Source organism: Oncorhynchus mykiss, chromosome 8 (assembly GCF_057628025.1).
Source record: "Oncorhynchus mykiss isolate SJ-2025 chromosome 8, ASM5762802v1, whole genome shotgun sequence".
Classification (NCBI taxonomy): Eukaryota; Metazoa; Chordata; class Actinopteri; order Salmoniformes; family Salmonidae; genus Oncorhynchus; species Oncorhynchus mykiss.
The window spans coordinates 75,264,548-75,289,664 of NC_143029.1; the positions used below are offsets into that span (position 1 = coordinate 75,264,548).

At 45.0% G+C, this 25,117-nt stretch overlaps 1 protein-coding gene across 2 annotated transcripts in view; it reads right to left on the reverse strand.

The window, feature by feature from the left end:
* LOC110530980 (disabled homolog 1) overlaps positions 1-25,117 on the reverse strand; it is a 73,167-nt gene that overhangs the window by 23,583 nt on the left and 24,467 nt on the right. For both annotated transcript variants that reach the window (XM_036986176.2, XM_090182591.1), the window contains exon 2: positions 21,447-23,139. In XM_036986176.2, coding sequence (XP_036842071.2) covers positions 21,447-21,537 — 91 coding nt within the window. In that variant the 5' untranslated portion in view covers positions 21,538-23,139. The remainder of the gene's footprint in view (positions 1-21,446; positions 23,140-25,117) is intronic.

Sequence of the window (25,117 nt, forward strand, 5' to 3'; positions counted from 1 at the left end):
ATGGGATATTAATATGAAATGTCTGAGGAGACAATTTGAGCATCATCCTTCATCACTGTCTCCCTGATAAAGGCTATGACGCCAAAACACGTCAGCGGCTTTTTAGAATCTGTTCTATTGAACAACACGCCACTGCAATAAAGGCATTTTAATATCATGAAGAGTGCCTTGATCCTCCTTGATTTCTGAGCACTACACACCTCTGTTCCCATGGGCACTGTTGGCTGTTGACAAACAGCATGAAAGGCTGCTATTGAGAGGAATCATCTCGGTCCAACGCACGCCCACAATCCCATAAGCCTCCCATGGTTGATGGATGGATGAGAAGATGGGAGGGAGGGAGGGAGGGAGGGAGGGAGGGAGGGAGGGAGGGAGGGAGGGAGGGAGGGAGGGAGGGAGGGAAGAAAGAAAGAAAGAAAGAAAGAAAGAAAGAAAGAAAGAAAGAAAGAAAGAAAGAAAGAAAGAAAGAAAGAAAGAAAGAAAGAAAGAAAGAAAGAAAGAAAGAAAGAGGCGGAGGAGGAGAGAGTTGGAAAGAGATGGAGAAAGAGTGGGAGAGATGGAGAAAGAGTGGGAGAGATGGAGAGAGGGAGTGTGAGTGAGGTGTGGACGATGGAGGACAGATCTACAGGCTCTTTTGGTATGTCTGGCCTCTCTCTCTGTCTGTCATCGTCCTCCCCCAGTCCCCCAGACACCTAACCATCGCCTTGACACTGACATTTTTCTCATTTTGTCTTCCTCCGCTGTCCGCCGGGTTTTGATCATGTTGGCCCAACCCCTCCACTTGTCTGTGTCTGTGAGTAACCTGTCTCTACATAACCTGGAGGTGGTTTGTCAGTATTAAGTGACTGTCTGCTGCTGCTTACACACACACATAGTGGTATTTCAAATCAAGGTCGACGGCACCTTGGAGAGTTTAGCTGAGACTATTTCAGGCCCCGCTCTGCCTCACGATTCTAGGCCAAGAGACTATATACACCCTTCATCACATCAGTTTGCAGGGCATTTTAAACCGGCTGCATGGCTAAGCTCTGCGGAAGAGGAGCAGGACAGCCTTTAATATCCCTAACAAAAACCGTCAAGCCACAAACTAAGACCATATTACACCAAATGAGCTTATTCCACCGCTGAAAACAGATGCCATGTCTTACAGAAATGTCATTTGAGTTTCACGCATCGCTAAATATTTCAGTGAAATGTCTTGTCAGTGTTTCTATTCCCCAGGAAAATGAAATAGAAATTGGAAGGGGAAAAAACCCAAATTAAGTTGCCCTGCGAATGAAGATGGCTCAGTTGAAACGTGGAGAGCCTGTCGTCGCTTTGGCTATGCACACTTGCTCACTAATTCAAGAGGGCTCAATTCTCTAAAGGGGGGAGAGGGCTTGAAGATGCTAAAGTCATTAAACTATCCAAGTACAGTAAGTGAATTCATGCTTGTTTCTTTGCTAGAGGAGAAGCCTAGATAATGAGGCTCATATAGACGGGTTAGCTGACAACGTCACGAAAACCATGTGAGTGCAGAAGTCTGTTAATTTGCTGAAAACATCCCCATAGCATGATCCTGCCACCACCATGCTTCAACATAGGGATGGTGCCAGGTTTGGTGCCAGATATTTCTGAATTTAATTAGACTTTCTTTCACTTTCTTTCACTTTGTCATTATGGGGCATTGTGTGTAGATGGGTGAGAATTTATTTTAATTGATTTTGAATTCAGGCTGTAACACAACAAAAGGTGGAATAAGTCAAGGTGTATGAATACTTTCTGAAGGCACTGTATATCATCTTTCATCAAGTCTTAACTAAATATATTGTACTACTATAGTACTGTCTCGTCCCGTGCTTCCATCCTCTGAGTCCCCTAATTAAATTGGTGCTTTACCTTGTACTGTATGCCAACTGTGTAATCACACTTGAGGAGAGATTTTGTGGATTTATGCAAAGAGCCACAAAAACCCCAAACAGCTCTCCCTGCATAGGAAATGCAAGTGTTGCTACAGCATCTAGAAACAGGGTCTAGATACAACACGATAATCCCTGCAGTATATGCCCAGGGTTCACATCACGGTGAGTGTGCACTACACTGTTGCTGGATTTGGGAACCAACCGCTGCAGAGTCTAGATACAACACGATAATCCCTGCAGTATATGCCCAGGGTTCACATCACGGTGAGTGCACTACACTGTTGCTGGATTTGGGAACCAACCGCTGCAGGGGATGAGGATGTTGTTTAAATGATATTTCTAGCTTTCGGGAAAGAAGAGAGATATGACACACACTCTTGTCCCCTGGAGGAATCACTGCTCCCTAGTCAGTGTTTTTGAAGTCTCAGAGAGTTGAAATGTGCAAAGTAGCTTGCTAGGCTAGAGATACATCAAAGTATAGCAGCCACTGCTAGGACCCACTTTTTGTACTAGAGCGTGGGTGCAGTAGTGTAGTAGAGCGTACAAAAGATGGCACTGACGGAGAAGGCCGACATCTTAAGAGTTCTGACTTGCTATTTAGTGAAAAAAAAAATGTTTCTTTTTTTTGTACAGAAGTATACTGAACAAAATATAAACACGTAAAGTGTTTGTTCCATGTTTCATGAGCTGAAATAAAAGATCACAGAAATGTTCAATACGCACAAAAATCTTAAATGTCTACCGACCGGTAGTACTTACGTCTGTAGCCATGAAGTGCTTCGAAAAGGCTGGTCATGGCTCACATCAACACCATTATCCCTGAAACCCTAGACCCACTCCAATATACATACCGCCCTAACAGATCCGCAGATGATGCGATCTCTATTGCACTCCACACTGTCCTTTCCCAACTGGACAAAAGGAACACCACCTATGTGATAAGGGTAGGTAACAACACATCCGCCATGCTGATCCTCAACACAGGGGCCCCTCAGGGGTGCGTGCTCAGTCCCCCCCTGTACTCCCTGTTCACTCATGACTGCACGGCCAGGGCCTCCTGCCATCCAGGACCTCTATACCAGGCGGTGTCAGAGGAAGGCCCTAAAATTGTCAAAGACTCCAGCTACCCTAGGCATAGACTGTTCTCTCTTCTACCGCATGGCAAGCGGTACCGGAACACCAAGTCTAGGTCCAAGAGGCTTCTAAACAGCTTCTACCCTCAAGCCATAAGACTCCTGAACATCTAATCAAATGGCTACCCAGACTATTTTTAATCTGACTTCAACTCCAACACAGCTGTTCCTTTGTTCACACCGGACGTTATTCCTTTGTTTCATGGGCTACCAAACCGCTGCAGGTGTATATGCGATAAATGGGCTGGCATCCTGGTGAGACTGTGACGAAGAGAAAATCCACCGGCACTTCCCTCCGTTTTATGGGAAAATGTTCAGTCACTTGAGAATAAGATCATTCAAGAGTCTCCTATCAGAGAGACTTGAAAAACTGCAATATTATATGCATTTCAGAAACTTGGCTGGCTCAATCTATGATCATAGAACTCAGTGGCACGATCGGACAACATCAGCCTCAGATAAGTCCAAAAGGGTGGGGAGTGCCTCTTCATAAACACCAACTGTTGCGCTGCTTCCAGTGTGAAGGAAAACTAGAGCTTTATCCATACAGAATATCTCACTATAAGCTGCAGACATGTTTACCTACCAAGAGAGTTCTCATCCATAATTATCAAAGCTGTCTACATCCCACCACAATCGCACATCACTTTGGCACTCAAAAAACTTAATGGGACCATGGGTGGAGCCTTGTAGGCAACAACACCTCTGCCACGCTGAACCTCAACATGCGGGCCCCTCACGGGTGGGTACTTAGTCCCTGTACTCCCTGTTCCCCCACGACTGTGTGGCTATGCATGACTTCAACACCATCATCAAGTTTGCTGATGACACAACGGTGGTAGCCCTGATCACCAACGGCGATTAGACAGCCTACAGGTAGGAGGTCAGAGACTTGGCAGTGTGGTGCCAGGACAACAACCTCTCCCCCAAACGTCAGTAAGACCAAGGAGTTGATTGTGGACTAGAGGAGAAAGAGGGGAGAGCACGCCCCCATCCACATCGACAGGGATTTAGTGGAGCAGGTCGAGAGCTTCAAGTTCCTTGGCGTCCACATCACTAAGGACTTAACATGGTCCACACACACCAACACAGTCGTGAAGAGGGCATGACAGCTCCTTTTCCCCCTCAGGAGGCTGATAAGATTTGACATGGGCCCTCAGATCCTCAAAAAGTTCTATAGCTGCACCATCGAGAACAGCTTGACTTGCTGCATCACCGCTTAGTATGGAAAATACACCGTCTTCGACCCAAAGCTCTACAGAGGGTAGGGAAAGCCCAATACATCACCGGGGCCGAGCTCCCTGTCACCCAGGACCCCGATGTCAGAGAAAGTCCCGAAAAATTGCCAAGACTTAAGCCATCCAAACTATAGAAAGATAGGGTCTGCGTTGACCCTATCTTGCACTGACACTTTGCACACTCACAAGACTATATAGAGTGCCTTCATAAAGTATTCGCACCCCTTGAATTTAAAATGTTGTTGTGTTACAGCCTGAATTTTAAATGGATTACATTTAGATTGTGTGTCACCAGACCATACACAGCACCCCACAATGTCACTACAAAGATACAGGTGTCATTCATAACTCAGTTGCCGGAGATGAAGGAAACCGCTCCAGAATTTTCCAATGAGGCCAATGGTAACTTTAAAACAGTTACCGAGTTTAATGGCTGTGATAAGAGAAAACTAAGGATGGATCAACATTGTAGTTACACCACAATACTAACCTAAATGAAAGTGAGAAGAAGGAAGCCTGTACAAAATAAAAAATATTCCAGAACATGCATCCTGTTTGCAATAAGGCACTGAAGTAAAACAGCAAAAAAGTGAATTAAAGGTGAATTAATTCATTTGAAATACAACTCGTTATGTTGGTGCAAATACAACACAACATATCACTGAGTACCACTCTTGATATTTTCAAGCATGGTGGTGGCTGCATCATGTTATTGGCGTGCTTGTCATTGGCAAGGACTAGGGAGTTTTGGATAAAAATAAACGGAATAGAGCTAAGCACGGGTAAAATCCTAAAGGAAAACCTCTTTCATTCTGATTTCCAACAGACACTGGGAGCCAAATTCACCTTTCAGCATGATAACAACATAAAACACAAGGCCAAATATACAGTAGATTGCTTACCAATACGACAATGAATGTTCCTGAGTTGAATAGTTACAGCTTTGACTTAAATCGGCTTCAAAAATCTGTCAAGACTTGAAAATGGCTGTCAAACAATGATCAACAACCAACTAGACAGAGCTTGAATAATAATAAGAAATTATAATGTGCAAATATTTAACAATCCAGATGTGCAAAGCTCTTAGAGACTTACACAGAATTATTCACAGCTGTAATCACTGCCAAAGGGTATTCTAGCATGTATTGACTCAGGGGGTGGAATAATTATCTAATTAAGATATACTGGTATTTTACAAATGTTCAAGTTTTTTACATTTACAGCATTTTGTGTAGATCGTTGACAAAAAAAGACAATTAAATCTATTTTAATCCTACTTTGAAACACAACTAAATGTGTAATAAGTCAGGGGTGTGAACACTTTCTGAAGGCACTGTATGCACACTATATACACACACACACACACACACACGCACAAACAATACACTCACACTCTCACACAAAACCCAAACACATCACACACACACGCAAACGACACCACACACACACACACACACATATACTGTACACACACACACATGACCAAAAGACCAAAATGCTCGTCGAACATTTCATTCCAGAAATCATGGGCATTGGTCCCCCCTTTGCTGCTATTCTTTTTTATTTGTATTTAATGTTTTTATTTCACCTTTATTTAACCAGGTAGGCCAGTTGAGAACAAGTTCTCATTTACAACTGCTACCTGGCCAAGATAAAGCAAAGCAGGGCGACACAAACAACACAGAGTTGCACATGGGATAAACAAACGTAGAGTCAATAATACAATAGAAACATCTATATACAGTGTGTGCAAATGTAGTAAGATTAGGGAGGTAAGGCAATAAATAGGACATAGTGGTGAAATAATTACAATTTACCATTAACACTGGAGTGATAGATGTGCAGAAGATGAACGTGCAAGTAGAGATACTGGGGTGCAAAGGAACAAAAAATGTATAACAATATGTGGATGAGGTAGTTGGGTGGGCTATTTACAGACGGGCTGTGTACAGGTGCAATGGTCGGTAAGCTGCTGTGACAGCTGATGCTTAAAGTTAGTGAGGGATATATAGATTCCAGCTGTATAGACTCCAGCAGACTGCAAATCCGTTCCAGTCACTGGCAGCAGAGAACTGGAAGGAAAGGCGGCCAAAGGAGGCTTTGGGAATGATCAGCGAAATATATCTGCTAGAGCGCATGCTACGGGTGGGTGCTGCTATGGTGACCAGTGAGCTGAGATAAGTCGGGGCTTTACCTAGCAAAGACTTATAGATGACCTGGAGCCAGTGGGTTTGGCAACGAATACGAAGCGAGGGCCAGGCAACGAGAGCATACAGGTCGCAGTGGTGGGTGGTATATGGGGCTTTGGTGACAAAAGGGATGGCACTGTGATAGACTACATCCAATTTGCTGAGTAGAGTGCTGGAGGCTATTTCGTAAATGGCATCGCCGAAGTCAAGGATTTGTAGGATAGTCAGTTTTATGAGGGTATGTTTGGCAGTATGAGCGAAGGATGCTTTGTTGCGAAATAGGAAGCCGATTCAATATTTAATTTTGGATTGGAGATGCTTAATGTGGGTCTGGAAGGAGAGTTTACAGTCTAACCAGACACCTAGGTATTTGTAGTTGTCCACATATTCTAAGTCAGAACCGACCAGAGTAGTGATGCTAGACGGGCGGAAGGGTGCGGGCAGCAATCGGTTGAAGAGCATGCATTTAGTTTTACTTGCATTTACAGTTTTTTCCAACTGCTTACACACATTTTCAAAACTATCTCCTTTTTTTCAAAACTCTACACACAATTCCCCAAACTGCACACACAAAATGCAAAATGCCTCACATCTCCTTCAAAATGTAACACTGCATTCAAAATGCCATAAACACATGTCAGAATGAAGCATTTGCATCAAATGGCAAACACTGCTTTCATAATAGTAAATTTTTGGATATACCATGTAAACACTGTTGTTCTAAATCTAAAGCTCTTTGGTCTTTCATAGGCTTATATCTACATTTCAATACAATGTTCTACAGTGAAAGTAATTTGCTGAGAGGGGTAACAAGTACACTGTAAACACCAATGCAATGTAAAAACAGAAAATATTTATTCGGCCAAACATTACTGTTGTATACAGTAGCATACAACAAAACCATAAACATATGTAAACCAAAAGTATATTCTTTAGAATACAGTAAAGAACACAATTGTGTGTGTGACAGTCCAGGAATTGGTAGGGGAGGGGGGGGGGGGGCAGTCACCAGTGCTAAGCTACCCTTCATCTCTTCTCTGTCCTGGGTCTGGCCACAATACTTCGTCCACATCACAAGATACGCTTTCTCTTGCCAAACATGGAGGGAAGTATCTCCTAGCGTGGCGTATCCAACCTTGGACAGAGGTAACCTCTATGTCCCCACATGGAGGGAAGTATCTCCTAGCGTGGCGTATCCAACCTTGGACAGAGACAACCTCTATGTCCCCACATGGAGGGAAGTATCTCCCAGTATCCAACCTTGGACAGAGACAACCTCTATGTCCCCACATGGAGGGAAGTATCTCCTAGCGTGGCGTTTCCAACCTTGGAGAGAGACAACCTCTATGTCCCCACATGGAGGGAAGTATCTCCCAGCATGGCGTATCCAACCTTGGACAGAGACGACCTCTATGTCCCCACATGGAGGGAAGTATCTCCTAGCATGGCGTATCCAACCTTGGACAGAGACAACCTCTATGTCCCCACATGGAGGGAAGTATCTCCTAGCGTGGCGTTTCCAACCTTGGACAGAGACAACTTCTATGTCCCCACATGGAGGGAAGTATCTCGTAGCATGGCGTTTCCAACCTTGGACAGAGACAACCTCTATGTCCCCACATGGAGGGAAGTATCTCCTAGCATGGCGTATCCAACCTTGGACAGAGACAACCTCTATGTCCCCACATGGAGGGAAGTATCTCCTAGCATGGCGTATCCAACCTTTGACAGTGACAACCTCTATTTCCCCACATGGAGGGAAGTATCTCCTAGCGTGGCGTTTCCAACCTTGGACAGAGACAACCTCTATGTCCCCACATGGAGGGAAGTATCTCCTAGCGTGGCGTTTCCAACCTTGGACAGAGACAACCTCTATGTCCCCACATGGAGGGAAGTATCTCCTAGCGTGGTGTATCCAACCTTGGACAGAGACAACCTCTATGTCCCCACATGGAGGGAAGTATCTCCCAGTATCCAACCTTGGACAGAGGCAACCTCTATGTCCCCACATGGAGGGAAGTATCTCCTAGCATGGCGTATCCAACCTTGGACAGAGACAACCTCTATGTCCCCACATGGAGGGAAGTATCTCCTAGCGTGGTGTATCCAACCTTGGACAGAGACAACCTCTATGTCCCCACATGGAGGGAAGTATCTCCCAGTATCCAACCTTGGACAGAGGCAACCTCTATGTCCCCACATGGAGGGAAGTATCTCCTAGCGTGGTGTATCCAACCTTGGACAGAGACAACCTCTATGTCCCCACATGGAGGGAAGTATCTCCCAGTATCCAACCTTGGACAGAGGCAACCTCTATGTCCCCACATGGAGGGAAATATCTCCTAGCGTGGCGTATCCAACCTTGGACAGAGGCAACCTCTATGTCCCCACATGCGTCCTCCATTGCCTGGAAAAGCGGCATGCGGGCATAGGGTTGGCGATCATACACTTTCCAGCGCCAGGCTGAGAAGAATTCCTCTATGGGATTTAGAAAAGGTGAATATGGGGGTAGGTACAAAACTACAAATTGTGAATGGGTGGCAAACCGGTTTTGGACCAGAACAGCCCGGTGAAAACTAACATTGTCCCATAAAACCACAAATCTAGCAGGCTCCTGATCTGGATCAGGGACAAGCATTGTGTAAATTGCATCCAGAAAAGTGAGCATATGGCCGGTGTTGTACGGACCCAGTGTGGCATTGTGATGGAGGACCCCGTTTTGAGTGATGGCAGCACACATAGTTATATTACCCCCACGCTGTCCAGGGACATTGGTAAATGCCCTCTGTCCTATTACATTTCTTCCACGGCGCCTGGTTTTGGTGAGGTTGAAGCCAACCTCATCGACATAAATAAATTCATGGTGAATTACATGGGCATCCAGCTCCAATACTCTCTGTAACAAACAAAAGGATAAACAGATGAGTAAATATGGTCTGAAGTACTGGAAGTAGTGTTGCAAACATACCTCTACAAAGTCATGTCGCATATTCTTGACTCTGTCAGAGTTTCTCTCAAATGGCACCTTGTAAAGTTGTTTCATCGTCACTCGGTGCTGTTGGAGGATGCGTTGTATGGTCGACAGGCTTACAGCATTGATGTTGTTAAATATGGTGTCATTATTCAAGATATGCTCTCTTATCTCTCGAATCCTAATTGCATTGTTGGCCAAAACCATATTTATAATTGCAGTCTCTTGTACATCTGTAAACAAGTGTCCTCGTCCTCCATGATGTCTTTGCCTTTCCACTCTGTACCGAATTCAAACACAGTATGTGTTCAGCATAGGAACTGTAAACAATGTACAAACAAATGAAGTACAGCATGATAACCAACCTTATTCATTCAATGCCGTGCAGTAAATGGATGGCTTAGAGTTACAAATGTTTATGCAATACTATGCAGTCATACGTATTTTACAGTACATTACTGTAATGCTAAAATAGTCATTATATAGTTGCATACCTGTTCTCATTTCTAAAGGTTAGAATTATGGACGCCACTGTAAATCGACTCAAATTGGGCTGGACTCTCAGTCCAGCCTCTCTCATGGTCAAACCGTGGTTGATCACATGATCAACAAGTGTTGCCCTAATCTCATCAGAGATGGCTCTCCTTCCTTCTCTTCTTTGCCCTTGTCCTCTTCTTCATCTTCCTCTCCCTCCTACTCCTCTTGCTCTCTGTCCATTGTTGGCATCCATTGTTCAAAACAGGTAATCTGACCTATTTATAGGCCTATACTACAGTAAAGGAGTGATTGGTTAGTGATCAGTTAAGCTATTAGTGTTTGCACATGTTTGCACATGTGAGGAGTGTGTGTGGTGAATAAGTGTAGCATTTTGATTGGTTGTGTTTGGAAAAGGAAAGCAAGTCCCTTCCTGTTAGATTTTTGTGTTTTAGGTAGAGAATTGTGTGTAGTGTTTTGAAAAAAGTGTTTTATGCAATTGACAACTGAGTCAAAGGCTGAGAAATAGCTTATGGTTTTGGATATTTGGTGTGTAGTTATGCACTTTAAGTGAGAGGTTTCAAAAATCGTGTGACATGAAAAGATTTTGTGTGTAAGCAGTTGGAAAAAACTGTAAGAGCAGTTGGAGGCCACGGAAGGAGAGTTGTATGGCATTGAAGCTTGTCTGGAGGTTTGTTAACACAATGTCCAAAGAAGGGCCAGAAGTATACAGAATGGTGTCATCTGCGTAGAGGTGGATCAGAGACTCACCAGCAGCAAGAGCGACATAATTGATGTATACAGAGAAAAGAGTCGGCCCGAGAACTGAACCCTGTGTCACCCCCATCCGGACAACAGGCCCTCCGATTTGACACACTAAACTCTGAGAAGTAGTTGGTGAACCAGGCGAGGCAGTCATTTGAGAACCAAGGCTGTTGAGTCTGCCGATAAGAATGCGGTGATTGACAGAGTCAAAAGCCATGGCCAGGGCGATGAAGACGGCTGCACAGTGTTGTCTTTTATCGATGGCGGTTATGATATTGTTTAGGACCTTGAGCATGGCTGAGGTGCACCCATGACCAGCTTAGAAACCAGATTGCATAGCAGAGAAGATACGGTGGGATTCGAAATGGTCGGTGATCTGTTTGTTAACTTGGCTTTCGAAGACTTTAGAAAAGCAGGGCAGGATAGATACACAGTGCCTTGCGAAAGTATTCGGCCCCCTTGAACTTTGCGACCTTTTGCCACATTTCAGGCTTCAAACATAAAGATATAAAACTGTATTTTTGTGTGAAGAATCAACAACAAGTGGGACACAATCATGAAGTGGAACGACATTTATTGGATATTTCAAACTTTTTTAACAAATCAAAAACTGAAAAATTGGGCGTGCAAAATTATTCAGCCCCTTTACTTTCAGTGCAGCAAACTCTCTCCAGAAGTTCAGTGAGGATCTCTGAATGATCCAATGTTGACCTAAATGACTAATGATGATAAATACAGTCCACCTGTGTGTAATCAAGTCTCCGTATAAATGCACCTGCACTGTGATAGTCTCAGAGGTCCGTCAAAAGCGCAGAGAGCATCATGAAGAACAAGGAACACACCAGGCAGGTCCGAGAAACTGTTGTGAAGAAGTTTAAAACCGGATTTGGATACAAAAAGATTTCCCAAGCTTTAAACATCCCAAGGAGCACTTTGCAAGCGATAATATTGAAATGGAAGGAGTATCAGACCACTGCAAATCTACCAAGACCTGGCCGTCCCTCTAAACTTTCAGCTCATACAAGGAGAAGACTGATCAGAGATGCAGCCAAGAGGCCCATGATCACTCTGGATGAACTGCAGAGATCTACAGCTGAGGTGGGAGACTCTGTCCATAGGACAACAATCAGACAAATCTGGCCTTTATGGAAGAGTGGCAAGAAGAAAGCCATTTCTTAAAGATATCCATAAAAAGTGTCGTTTAAAGTTTGCCACAAGCCACCTGGGAGACACACCAAACATGTGGAAGAAGGTGCTCTGGTCAGATGAAACCAAAATTGAACTTTTTGGCAACAATGCAAAACGTTATGTTTGGCGTAAAAGCAACACAGCTGAACACACCATCCCCACTGTCAAACATGGTGGTGGCAGCATCATGGTTTGGGCCTGCTTTTCTTCAGCAGGGACAGGGAAGATGGTTAAAATTGATGGGAAGATGGATGGAGCCAAATACAGGACCATTCTGGAAGAAAACCTGATGGAGTCTGCAAAAGATCTGAGACTGGGACGGAGATTTGTCTTCCAACAAGATAATGATCCAAAACATAAAGCAAAATCTACAATGGAATGGTTCAAAAATAAACATATCCAGGTGTTAGAATGGCCAAGTCAAAGTCCAGACCTGAATCCAATCGAGAAACTGTGGAAAGAACTGAAAACTGCTGTTCACAAATGCTCTCCATCCAACCTCACTGAGCTCGAGCTGTTTTGCAAGGAGGAATGGGAAACATTTTCAGTCTCTCGATGTGCAAAACTGATAGAGACATACCCCAAGCGACTTACAGCTGTAATCGCAGCAAAAGGTGGCGCTACAAAGTATTAACTTAAGGGGGCTGAATAATTTTGCACGCCAAATTTTTCAGTTTTTGATTTGTTAAAAAAGTTTGAAATATCCAATAAATGTCGTTCCACTTGTTGTTGATTCTTCACAAATAAATACAGTTTTATATCTTTATGTTTGAAGCCTGAAATGTGGCAAAAGGTCGCAAAGTTCAAGGGGGACGAATACTTTCTGTAGGTCTGTAACAGTTTGGGTCTAGAGTGTCTCCCCCTTTGAAGAGGGGGATGACCGCGGCAGCTTTCCTCTTTAGGGATCTCAGACGATACGAAAGAGAGGTTGAACAGGCTAGTAAAAGGGTTCGCAACAATTGCGGCAGATCATTTTTAGAGAGGGTCCAGATTGTCTAGCCCAGCTGATTTGTAGGGGTCCAGATTTTGCAGCTCTTTCAGAACATCAGCTACCTGAATTTGGGTGAAGGATAGGTGGGGAGGCTTGGGCAAGTTGCTGTGGGGGGTGCAGAGCTGTTGACCGAGGTAGGGGTAGCCAGGTGGAAAGCATGGCCAGCCATAGAAAATTGCTTATTGAAATTCTCAATTATCGTAGATTTATCGGTGGTGACAGTGTTTCCTAGCCTCAGTGCAGTGGGCAGCTGGGAGGAGGTGCTCTTATTCTCCATGGGCTTTACATTGTCCCAGAACTTTTTGAAGTTTGTGCTACAGGATGCACATTTCAGTTTGAAAAAGCTAGCCTTTGCTTTCTTAGCTGCCTGCGTATATTAGTTCCTAACTTCCCTGAAAAGTTTCATATCGCAGGAGCTATTCGATGCTAACGCAGTATGTCACAGGATGTTTTTGTGCTGGTCAAGGGCAGTCAAGTCTGGAGTAGAAGCTCGAACTGTTTGGGCACAGACCTGGGTAGCATGACAGAACTCTGCAGACTATCTCTGCAGTAGATTGCAACTCTGCCCCCTTTGGCAGTTCTATGTTGGTGGAAAATCCTAAGCCAGGATTCAGATATGGCTAGGACATCAGGGTTGGCGGAGTGTGCTAAAACAGTGAATAAAATAAACTTAGGGAGGAGGCTTCTGATGTTAGCATGCATGAAACCAAGGCTTTTACTTTTACAGAAGTCAAAAAATGAGAGCGCCTGGGAAATAGGAGTATAACTGGGGGCTAAAGGGCCTGGGTTAACCTCTACATCACCAGAGGAATAGAGCAGGAGTAGGATGAGGGTACGGCTAAAGTCTATAAGAGCTGGTCGTCTAGTGCATTGGGAACAGAGAATAAAAGGAGCAGATTTCTGGGTGTGGTAGAATAGATTAAGGGCATAATGTACAGACAATGGTATGGTAGGATGTGAGTACAGTGAAGGTAAACCTAGGCATTGAGTAACGATGAGAGAGGAATGTGCAGAGCGGGTCAGTTAGGTACATTCAGGGCCTGAGTTCGAGGCTGGTGCCGACAGGTAAACAAAATGAGGTACCGTGTTATTAAAACAGTCCAGGGGGCATCAGCTGTGTAGCCGAGTGATCATAGGGTCAAAAGAGCAGAGTCGGGGTGTCGTTCACTAGTCACTACTTCTCTAGGCGAGCAGGGGACACAGCGTTCCGAAAAGCTAGCGGGCCGGGGCTAGTAGATGGTTCTTCGGCGACATCGTAACAGAATATCCTATTGAGACCACATTGGGCGATCACGTCGGCAGTCCAGTCGTGATGGATCGGCGGAGCTCCTTGACGACAATAAAGGGTCCAGGACAATTGGCAAAGGAGGTATTGTAGCCCTAGAATTAGCTGGTATATGGGCCTAGCTCGAGGCTAGCTCAAGGATAGCTGGTGCTTCCTTCGGGACAGAAGCGTTAGCTAACAGTAGCCACTCATTTGCAGCTAGCTAGCTGCGATGATCCGGTGTAATGAACCGCAGCGACAGGAATCCGATGATGAGAGAAGCAGTCCAATATGCTCTGGGTTGACATCGCGCTGTGCAGACTGGCAGGTATTATCCGAGTTAAGGCTGGCTGGTGACCGAGAAAAAGGTGAAGACCGCTATCCGTGGCTAACAAAGACTAGTAGCTAGTTAGCTGGCTAGCTCCTGATGGAAGTTCCAGTTATAAGGAATAAAAATAGCAGATCCCTACCACATTGGGTGAGGCGGGTTGCAGCAAAATATATTTAGTTCATAGAAAAGTGAGATTAAGATATATATGAAAAAGACCGGCTATTTACATGGGATAAGACACAGGATAAGACAGAGACAAACACACACGTCCGACTGCTACGCCATCTTGGAACCTATGACAGCTTCCACTCTTCTGGGAAGGCTTTCCACTAGATGTTGGAATATTGCTGTGGGGACTTGTTTCCATTCAGCCACAAGAGCATTAGTGAGGTCGGGCACTGATGTTGAGCGATTAGGCCTGGCTCACAGTCGGAGTTTCAATTCACCCCAAAGATGTTCAATGGGGTTGAGGTCAGGGCTTTGTGAAGGCCAGTTCAAGTTCTTCTACAACAATCTTGACAAACCATATCTGTATGGACCTCACTTTGTGCATGGGGGCATTGTCATGCTGAAACAGGAAAGGGACTTCCCCAAACTGTTGCAACAAAGTTGGAAGCACAGAATCACCTAGAATGTCATTGTATGGTGTAGAGTTCCCTTCACTGGAACTAAGGTGCCTGGCTCGAACCAAGAAAAACAGCCCCAGACCATTATTCCCCCTCCACCAAACTTTACAGTCGGCACTATGCATTCGGGCAGGTAGCATTCTCCTGGCATCCGTCAAACACAGATTAATCTGTTAACTGCCAGATGGTGAAGTGTGATCCATCACTCCATAGAAAGTATTACCACTGCTCTAGAGTCCAATGGCGGCTAGCTTTACAGTACTCCAGCCGACACTTGGTATTGCGCATGGTAATCTCAGGCTTGTGTGTGGCTGCTCGGCCATGGAAACCCATTTCATGAAGCTCCCGACGAACAGTTCTTCTGCTGACATTTCTTACAGAAGCAGTTTTGAACGCTGTAGTGAGTGTTGCAACTGAGGGCAGAGGATTTTGTCGCTTTACGTGCTTCAGCACTCGGCGTTCCCGTTCTGTGAGCTTGTGTGGCCTACCACTTCACAGTTTAGCTGTTGTCGCTCCTAGACGTTTCCACTTCACAATAACAGCACTTACAGTTGACTGGGGCAGCTCGAGCTGAGCAGAAATTTGACGAACTGTTGGAAAGGTGCATCCTAAGACGGTGCCACGTTGAAAGTCACTGAGCTCTTCAGTAAGGCCATTCTACTACCAATGTTTGTCTATGGAGATTGCATGGCTGTGTTCTTGATTTTATACACCTGTCAGCAATGAGTGTGTCTGTATTTCAGTCATTTGAAGGGGTGTCCACATAGTTTTGTATATATAGTGCACACACACACACACACACTCATATGCTGCTGCTACTCTGTTCTTTATTCTTACTCGTATTATTATTATTATCTATCCTGATTTCTATTCACTTTACCCTGCCTTCATTTACATACAGTATCTACCTCAAATACCTCACACCTCTGCACATTGATCTGGTACTGGTACTCCCTGTATATAGTTCCACATTGATCTGATACCAGATCCCTGTATATAGCTCCATTGTTGTGTATTTTATTCCGCTTGCCTACTATTTATCGAACATTTTTTAAACTCTGCATTGTTGAGGAAGGCTCAAAGGCAAGCATTTCACATCCATTGTATTCGACGCATGTAACAAATACATTTTGATTTGTTTGATTTGTGGGTGTAGTAGAGCGTGGGTGCAGTAGTGTAACTGGTTTCTGGATCAATGCAGACTAAAGCACTCCAATTACCCACCTGAGACTAAAATACCTCAGCCTATTGAGAGAACCATACTAGTTACGGAGTGGAGTCAATGGACTAGCTGGCTGTGAGAAGATAGTGTCTGTGCCCCCCGCCTCAGTTAAATGGGGACGAGGAAAGGACAGATGGCAGGATGGCACCAGATGGAGAGTCATACGTGGCCCTCCAGATATGAGTAGTTGGCAACTGCAACATTGGTTCGGGAGCCCAGCATCCAATAAAGATGAACCTTTGAACGTTATGAGGATGTTACCCATCTATTTGTGCATCATTGTCTATTGATAATATGAATGCATACATGTGCAATTTGAATGTGTCACTTCGTCAGAGTGTTCATTCACAACTCCGCTTTAGCCAGTTATTCTTACAGAAGTTCTCCTGTTCTATCTTCTTCTGGTCTGCTGGGGCTAAGAAGCAGCATAAAATATGAAGACCTGACTAGAGTAAACTAGAGTATAGCAGAGTAGAGCAGAGTAGAGTAGAGTAAACTAGAGTATAGTAGAGTAGAGCAGAGCAGAGTAGAGTAAACTAGAGTAGAGTAGAGCAGAGTAGAGTAGAGTAAACTAGAGTAGAGTAGAGTAGAGCAGAGCAGAGTAGAGTAAACTACAGTAGAGTAGAGTAAACTACAGTAGAGTAGAGTAAACTAGGGTAGAGTAGAGTAAACTACAGTAGAGTAGAGTAAACTAGGGTAGAGCAGAGCAGAGTAGAGTAAACTAGAGTATAGTAAACTAGAGTAAAGTAGAGTAAACTAGAGTAGAGTAGAGCAGAGTAGAGTAGAGCAGAGTAGAGTAGAGTAAACTACAGTAGAGTATAGAAGAGTAGAGTCAAGTACACTAGAGCAGAGTAGAGTAAACTAGAGTAGAGTAGAGTAAACTACAGTAGAGTAGAGTAAACTACAGTAGAGTAGAGTAGACTAGGGTAGAGCAGAGTAGAGTAGAGTAAACTAGAGTAGAGTAAACTAGAGTAGAGTAGAGTAGAGCAGAGTAGAGTAGAGCAGAGTAGAGTAGAGTAAACTAGAGTAGCGTAAACTACAGTAGAGTAGAGTAGAGTAGAGTAGAGTAGAGTAGAGTAGAGTAGAGTAGAGCAGAGCAGAGTAGAGTAGAGTAAACTACAGTAGAGTATAGAAGAGTAGAGTCAAGCACACTAGAGCAGAGTAGAGCAGAGTAGAGTAAACTAGAGTAGAGTAGAGTAAACTACAGTAGAGTAGAGTAAACTACAGTAGAGTAGAGTAGACTACAGTAGAGTAGAGTAGAGCAGAGCAGAGCAGAGTAGAGTAGAGTAAACTACAGTAGAGTATAGAAGAGTAGAGTCAAGTACACTAGAGCAGAGTAGAGCAGAGTAGAGTAAACTACAGTAGAGTATAGAAGAGTAGAGTCAAGTTCACTAGAGCAGAGTAGAGCAGAGTAGAGTAAACTAGAGTAGAGTAAACTACAGCAGAGTAGAGTAGAGTAAACTAGAGTAGAGTAAACTACAGTAGAGTAGAGAAGAGTAGAGTAGAGCAGAGCAGAGTAGAGTAGAGTAAACTACAGTAGAGTATAGAAGAGTAGAGTCAAGTACACTAGAGCAGAGTAGAGTAGGACAAATCTGTCTGCACCATCTGCCTCCTCATTCCTTGCCTTCCTTTACATCCCCTGTGTGTGTGGATGAAGTAACATTCACAAGCCTCAGCACACACACGTCACATACACACACTTTTACTAAACATCAGCACACATTACTGGATTCCATGGACACAGACTGGGAAGTAGGATACACTTAGCTCTGTTCCAGGGTGTTTGTGGACCTTTGTTGAATGCTCAGTGTTAGCAAGCCACACTAATGCCCTGGACCAGAGCTAGTTAAACCAATTAGGTATTGTGCACATCATCAAAACAGTCACATTACATTGATCACATTGATCACATCACAGTTACACACAACTATTGAAAAAAGTATGAAAAATGTATGAAAAATGTGTGAAAATATATGCACTCACTACGATAAGACATTTTGGATAGGAGTGTCTGCTAAATGTATTGATGTGCTTTGGCTGGGTTGTGATGATCAGGTGACTCTTTAGCAGGGGGTCAATTACAGAATCATTACAGAAATTATTACAAAAGTATGATCTGAGGTGTCATGCCTATTGAAACTGAGGGGGCATGTGCCCCCAATTTGATATTTTTTCAATATAACAATTTAGAAGATAGATTCTATTATTGATTAAATATATAAAATATATTTCATTTCACTGCCTTCTCAATAAACATGTCGGTGCGTGACACCTCTGAGTAGCCTATGATGGCCTAGTGGGACTTCCGATGATAAACTGGTTAATAACTAGAGGGAGTTTAAAGTGTCCCCATTACCTAATTGTGATTGGAAGAGAAGATTAAGTCGAGCTAAAATGTACAGGGTCATAATGATGTTTAAATCTAGGGCATCTTTCAACTCTGCCATTGCAATACTTACTGACTGTAAATATATACTGAGGCTTTTTTTCCCCTTCTTTTGACGAATTGAATTTTTTTGTTGCACAGATTACAGTTGACGAGCCACAGTTGCTATGGAGATAGAGTGAAGTCACGCATGTGAAGCAATTCCATCGATGGGCAGAGGGGAGGCTTGCCTTTACCTTCACAGGCAGGAAGACACACACTGCAGTAAGGGTTGGATTTTCTAACATCTGGTCTGGCTAGAGAACACCATGGATCAAATCTCTCAGACAAAAAGGCTCAAATATAAAAGGCTAAAAAGATTTGTCCTTATTATAGATGGGTTGCACCTCTTTTCATTTATAGGTATATTACATATTTTATTTTTTATTGGGAGATATCACAGGAAAAATTAAGCACAATGAGAGAAATAGCCACATTTCCTCTGAAAACACACTTATATTAACCTACTTTATAATCTGCCCACCCACCTAGCCAAACAAGTACAGTCTTTGTCTAAAGCTCTGCCATCCATCCATCCACCCATCCATTCATCCATTCAACCAACCATCCACCCAACCAACCAACCAACCAACCAAACAATCAACCAACCAACCAACCAACCAACCAACCAACCAATCAACCAACCAAACAACCAACCGTCCACTCATCCAACCACCCACCCACCCACCGATCCATACATCCACCCACCCATCCAACCATCCATCCATCCATCCATACAACCATCCAACCAACCAACCATCCACTCATCCACCCACCCACCCAGCCACCCACCCACCGATCCATACATCCACCCACCCCGCCATCCAACCATCCATCCTGCCAATACACCTTGAGAGGGTCCTTCACACAGCCCAGTCAGTCACCTCTCTGAGCACAGGGCTGTATGACAGTGTGCATCAATCTCCATGCTAACTCCATTACCATTACTATGAATCTAAAGGGCATCTCCAGTGATAGCTTCAACAGCCCGCAAGCAGCAGCACATCTGATTAACATGCTAAAGCCTGCCCTGATAACATGCTCTGATAGCCTGTCCATTCTCTCTCCACCAGAGGCCCATCGCGTCGCATCGCATGGCCATGTGTGTAATAAGCCTACCTCTCTCTTCCCTCCTCCACTTAACTCAAATCGATAGGCTCTCCACCAGCCCGACCATTTATCTGGTGTGATCTGACGGACAGATCTAGTAAAACGGCCCCAGAGGACCTGGCCCCAGACGACCTGGCCCCAGAGCCCTGCTGCTGCTGCTTCTGTTCTAGGAGAAGGCATATTTACTGTACCACTGGAGTGGCTTTATTCATGGACGCAGAGATGGCAAGAGGGAGGGAGGGAGTGAGGAGGGATGAAAGGAGAGCAGGACAGGGAGCGAGTGAGAGAGAAGCAAGCATAATACATTTTTCTTCCTCTCTCTACTTCTCTCCCTCAACTCTCTCTTTATTCCCTCTCAGCCAATTCAATCCCATTTCAATCTCACTGCGATCATTCCGAGGCTGCCTTGGCCTATTACATCACTTATGGTGTTCATCAAAGCGACATGGTGTGAGTTCCCCTGTCCATGACACCTAAATCATGACACTACCACCCCCCTGGCTACAGCCAATAGCTGCTCTAGATCTGCTGCATCTGGATGAGTCTCTGGGTGGAGCAGGCCAGCTCTGGAGTCTCTCTCTCTCTCTCTCTCTCTCTCTCTCTCTCTCTCTCTCTCTCTCTCTCTCTCTCTCTCTCTCTCTCTCTCTCTCTCTCTCTCTCTCAATTCAATTCAATTCAATTCAAGGGCTTTATTGGCATGGGAAACATGTGTTAACATTGCCAAAGCAAATGAGGTAGATAATATATAAAGTGAATATATAAAGTGAAATAAACAATACAAATTAACAGTAAACATTACACATACAGAAGTTTCAAAACAATAAAGACATTACAAATGTCATATTATATATATATACAGTGTTTTAACAATGTACAAATGGTTAAAGGACACAAGATAAAATAAATAAGCATAAATATGGGTTGTATTTATAATGGTGTTTGTTCTTCACTGGTTGCCCTTTTCTCGTGGCAACAGGTCACAAATCTTGCTGCTGTGATGGGAGTTTATCAAAATTGGATTTGTTTTCGAATTCTTTGTGGATCTGTGTAATCTGAGGGAAATATGTCTCTCTAATATGGTCATACATTGGGCAGGAGTTTAGGAAGTGCAGCTCAGTTTCTACCTCTCTCTCTCTCTCTCTCTCCCTTTCTCTCTCGCTCTCTTTCTCTCTCAACCCCTCTCTCTCTCTCTCTCTCTCTCTCTCTCTCTCTCTCTCTCTCTCTCTGTGACTGAAGGCTGACTGAAGGTTTCTCTGATTGGAGGAATGACATTTATCCACATCTTCAATGACTCACTATTAATACAGTGTACATTTCGTCTGTGTGCTTTGTGTGGGTTGCTGTAACATGTATGTACAGTTTTTACCATACCTTCCCATCTGGTGTGTGGGTGGGTTAGAATGCAATAGAATATAAAAACTCAATTTGTACCTTCCCTTTGTATGTGTGTGTGTGTGTACGCGTTTGCATGTGGGTGTATTCATGCAAAACCAATGGCATGTGTGAGCCACTGCGAGTGTGTGTGTATGTGTGTGTGTGTGTGTTGGGGGGGGGGGGGGGGGGTGCGTAGCATACATTACATCCATGCATTTAATGTGTTTGCATCTAGATTTATTACCTTTAGTCCTCCTGGACTCCCGTCTCAGAGTGCTGGTTTTGACACCTGCTTGGAGCTCCGAGCTGGCTGACTCTCCTCCGGCTGATGACATCCTCCTGGGTCCTTCCTGTCCACAGTCCTCCTCACAGCAGATCCACCATGGGGTTATCACTCCTCTGCTGCCTCCTGTGGACTAGTCCCCTATCCCCTACTCCAGGATGGTTATCACACACACCCTACCTCCTTTGGACTGCCCACAACCCAACTGTCCCCTACCCCCTGTCCCCTACTCCAGGTCTAGGACAGAGCCCCTACTCTCTCTGCTCCAGGTCTAGGACAGAGCCACTACTCTCTCTGCTCCAGGTCTAGGACAGAGCCACTACTCTCTCTGCTCCAGGTCTAGGACAGAGCCACTACTCCCTCTACTCCAGGTCTAGGACAGAGCCACTACTCTCTATGCTCCAGGTCTAGGACAGAGCCACTACTCCCTCTGCACCAGATCTAGGACAGAGCCACTACTCCCTCTGCTCCAGGTCTAGGACAGAGCCACTACTCCCTCTGCTCCAGGTCTAGGACAGAGCCACTACTCTCTATGCTCCAGGTCTAGGACAGAGCCACTACTCCCTCTGCACCAGATCTAGGACAGAGCCACTACTCCCTCTGCTCCAGGTCTAGGACAGAGCCTTTACTCCCTCTGCTCCAGGTCTAGGACAGAGCCTTTACTCCCTCTGCTCCAGGTCTAGGACAGAGCCACTACTCTCTCTGCTCCAGGTCTAGGACAGAGCCTTTACTCTCTCTGCTCCAGGTCTAGGACAGAGCCTTTACTCCCTCTACTCCAGGTCTAGGACAGAGCCACTACTCCCTCTGCTCCAGGTCTAGGACAGAGCCACTACTCTCCCTGCTCCAGGTCTAGGACAGAGCCACTACTCCCTCTGCTCCAGGTCTAGGACAGAGCCTTTACTCCCTCTGCTCCAGGTCTAGGACAGAGCCACTACTCCCTCTGCTCCAGGTCTAGGACAGAGCCACTACTCTCTCTGCTCCAGGTCTAGGACAGAGCCACTACTCCCTCTACTCCAGGTCTAGGACAGAGCCTTTACTCCCTCTACTCCAGGTCTAGGACAGAGCCTTTACTCCCTCTGCTCCATGTCTAGGACAGAGCCACTACTCCCTCTACTCCAGGTCTAGGACAGAGCCACTTCTCCCTCTACTCCAGGTCTAGGACAGAGCCACTTCTCCCTCTACTCCAGGTCTAGGACAGAGCCACTTCTCCCTCTACTCCAGGTCTAGGACAGAGCCACTACTCCCTCTACTCCAGGTCTAGGACAGAGTTTTCCTCCAAGTCCATGGTGAGAAGCCTGGTGTTATTCCTCTTTGGTGAAGAGATCCAGGGGTTCAAATCTCCTTCAATTTGGACCCATCCTGGTAGGGCTGATGACAGGTAGATGTTGTAGCGGTCCTTCTGCTTCAGACTAGTTCTAACATGGTGGCTAGATGTTCCTCAAATTAGGTCAAGTATTACATGGTCCCTCTATTGCTCTTTAGTGCAGATCCCACTTAGTGATTGGTGAATTCCTCCTTCCAAAGAGAACACATGGGTTGTTGTTGTAGTACTGTATTATTCTTTAGTCCAGGTTGAGTACTGGTATTCCTCTTTGGTAGGACACTTCAGAGACTGTCCTTCTGTTGTACATCTCTGTCCCTCCCTCCATTAGCACTGGAAGAGACAGGGAAGACATTTAGCCTTAGCTAATGACAGTGTGTCTGTGTGCGTGTCTGTGTCTGTCTCTCTCTCTCTGTGTGTGTGTGTGTGTGTGTGTGTGTGTGTGTGTGTGTGTGTGTGTGTGTGTGTGTGTGTGTGTGTGTGTGTGTGTGTGTGTGTGTGTGTGTGTGTGTGTGTGTGAAATTAGCCACTGGTAATTAACATGACAAACACATTCCAGCATTAGTCCTTATTACATTAATTAAAGCATGAGAACGACAGATATTAATTCATCGCTCAACTGTGTAGTCTCGTCTCGCTGTCACATGTTTGTTTCCATCTAGATCACCAAGGTTATTTCTGTGTTTAAAAGGTACAATCTGTGATCTGGGAATCTGTTTCATGGTCATTTGAACTTTTGATATTTACCAAAAGAAGTGGTAGGCTGGCGTTAAAAAACTAATCCCAGATAGCTGTAAGCAAACAACATTACCAAGTTATACACCCCATACATGGTCAGTGTTTCCTGTAATTTGCTCTCTATTACAGAAGGAAGAACAGGAAGCAGACTTTCTGGAGGAGAACTGTGGAGAGAGAGAATGTTGGCATGGGAGCTTTGAATTGGAACACACACAAACACACACAAGTGCGCGCACACACACACGCAGAGACACACACACAACCTCACAAACACACACGCAGAGACAAACACACACAACCTCACACACACACACACACACAGAGACACACACACAACCTCACACACACACACGCAGAGACACACACACAACCTCACACACACACACACACACGCAAAGACACACACACAACCTCCCACACACACATGCAGAGACACACACACAACCTCACACACACACACACGCAAAGACACACACACAACCTCCCACACACACACGCAGAGACACACACAACCTCACAAACACACACGCAGAGACACACACACAACCTCACACACACACACGCAGAGACACACACACAACCTCACACACACACATGCAGAGACACACACACAACCTCACAAACACACACGCAGAGACACACACACAACCTCACAAACACACACGCAGAGACACACACACAACCTCACACACACACACGCAGAGACACACACACACAACCTCACACACACACACACACAGAGACACACACACAACCTCACACACACACACGCAGAGACACACACACAACCTCACAAACACACACGCAGAGACACACACACAACCTCACAAACACACAAGCAGAGACACACACACAACCTCACAAACACACACGCAGAGACACACACACAACCTCACAAACACACACGCAGAGACACACACACTTTGAAATTGGAACCACCAGCACGCTTAATGTCCTTGAATCATCTTCTGCTAACATGTGGGCAGAGCCAAGGCCAAGGCTGGCACCGAGAACAACAATGTGGTTGGCATGGTGATGGTTCAATGTTGAAAGAATAAACCTCTTCTCCCCTGTGGCTGTCCTCAAAAAGAGCAGCTCTGCTCTGTAGCTCACATGGCATTGTGCACATGGGTCTACTGTGACATTGTGTGACATTGTACTGTACGTGGGTACGTGCGAGACAGAGAGAGCATGCAAGAGAGAGAAATAAACCGAGACAGAGAGAAATCTCCTATCGAGTCCAGAGCAATAGCTCCTCTCCTCTCTTCCGTCGCTGCAGGTGAGTCTTCAGCCCTGCTATTATTCAGAGGCCAGACACAAAAGACATTACATTACATTTCCCAAAACAACAGGTTACTGCAACCCGCCTAGTCATTACTGTTTCTCTGCATGTGAGTATGTAAATGTCTGGCCCTGTGGGTCGCGCTGCCTGTGCAGCCACTGCACAAGTGATACAAGTCAGCATTCAATGTCCATCCATGCGTCCACTGTTAGTCTGTGAGCGTTTCACTGTCGCCCCGCGAGCGTTTCACTGTCGCCCCGCGAGCGTTTCACTGTCGCCCCGCGAGCATTT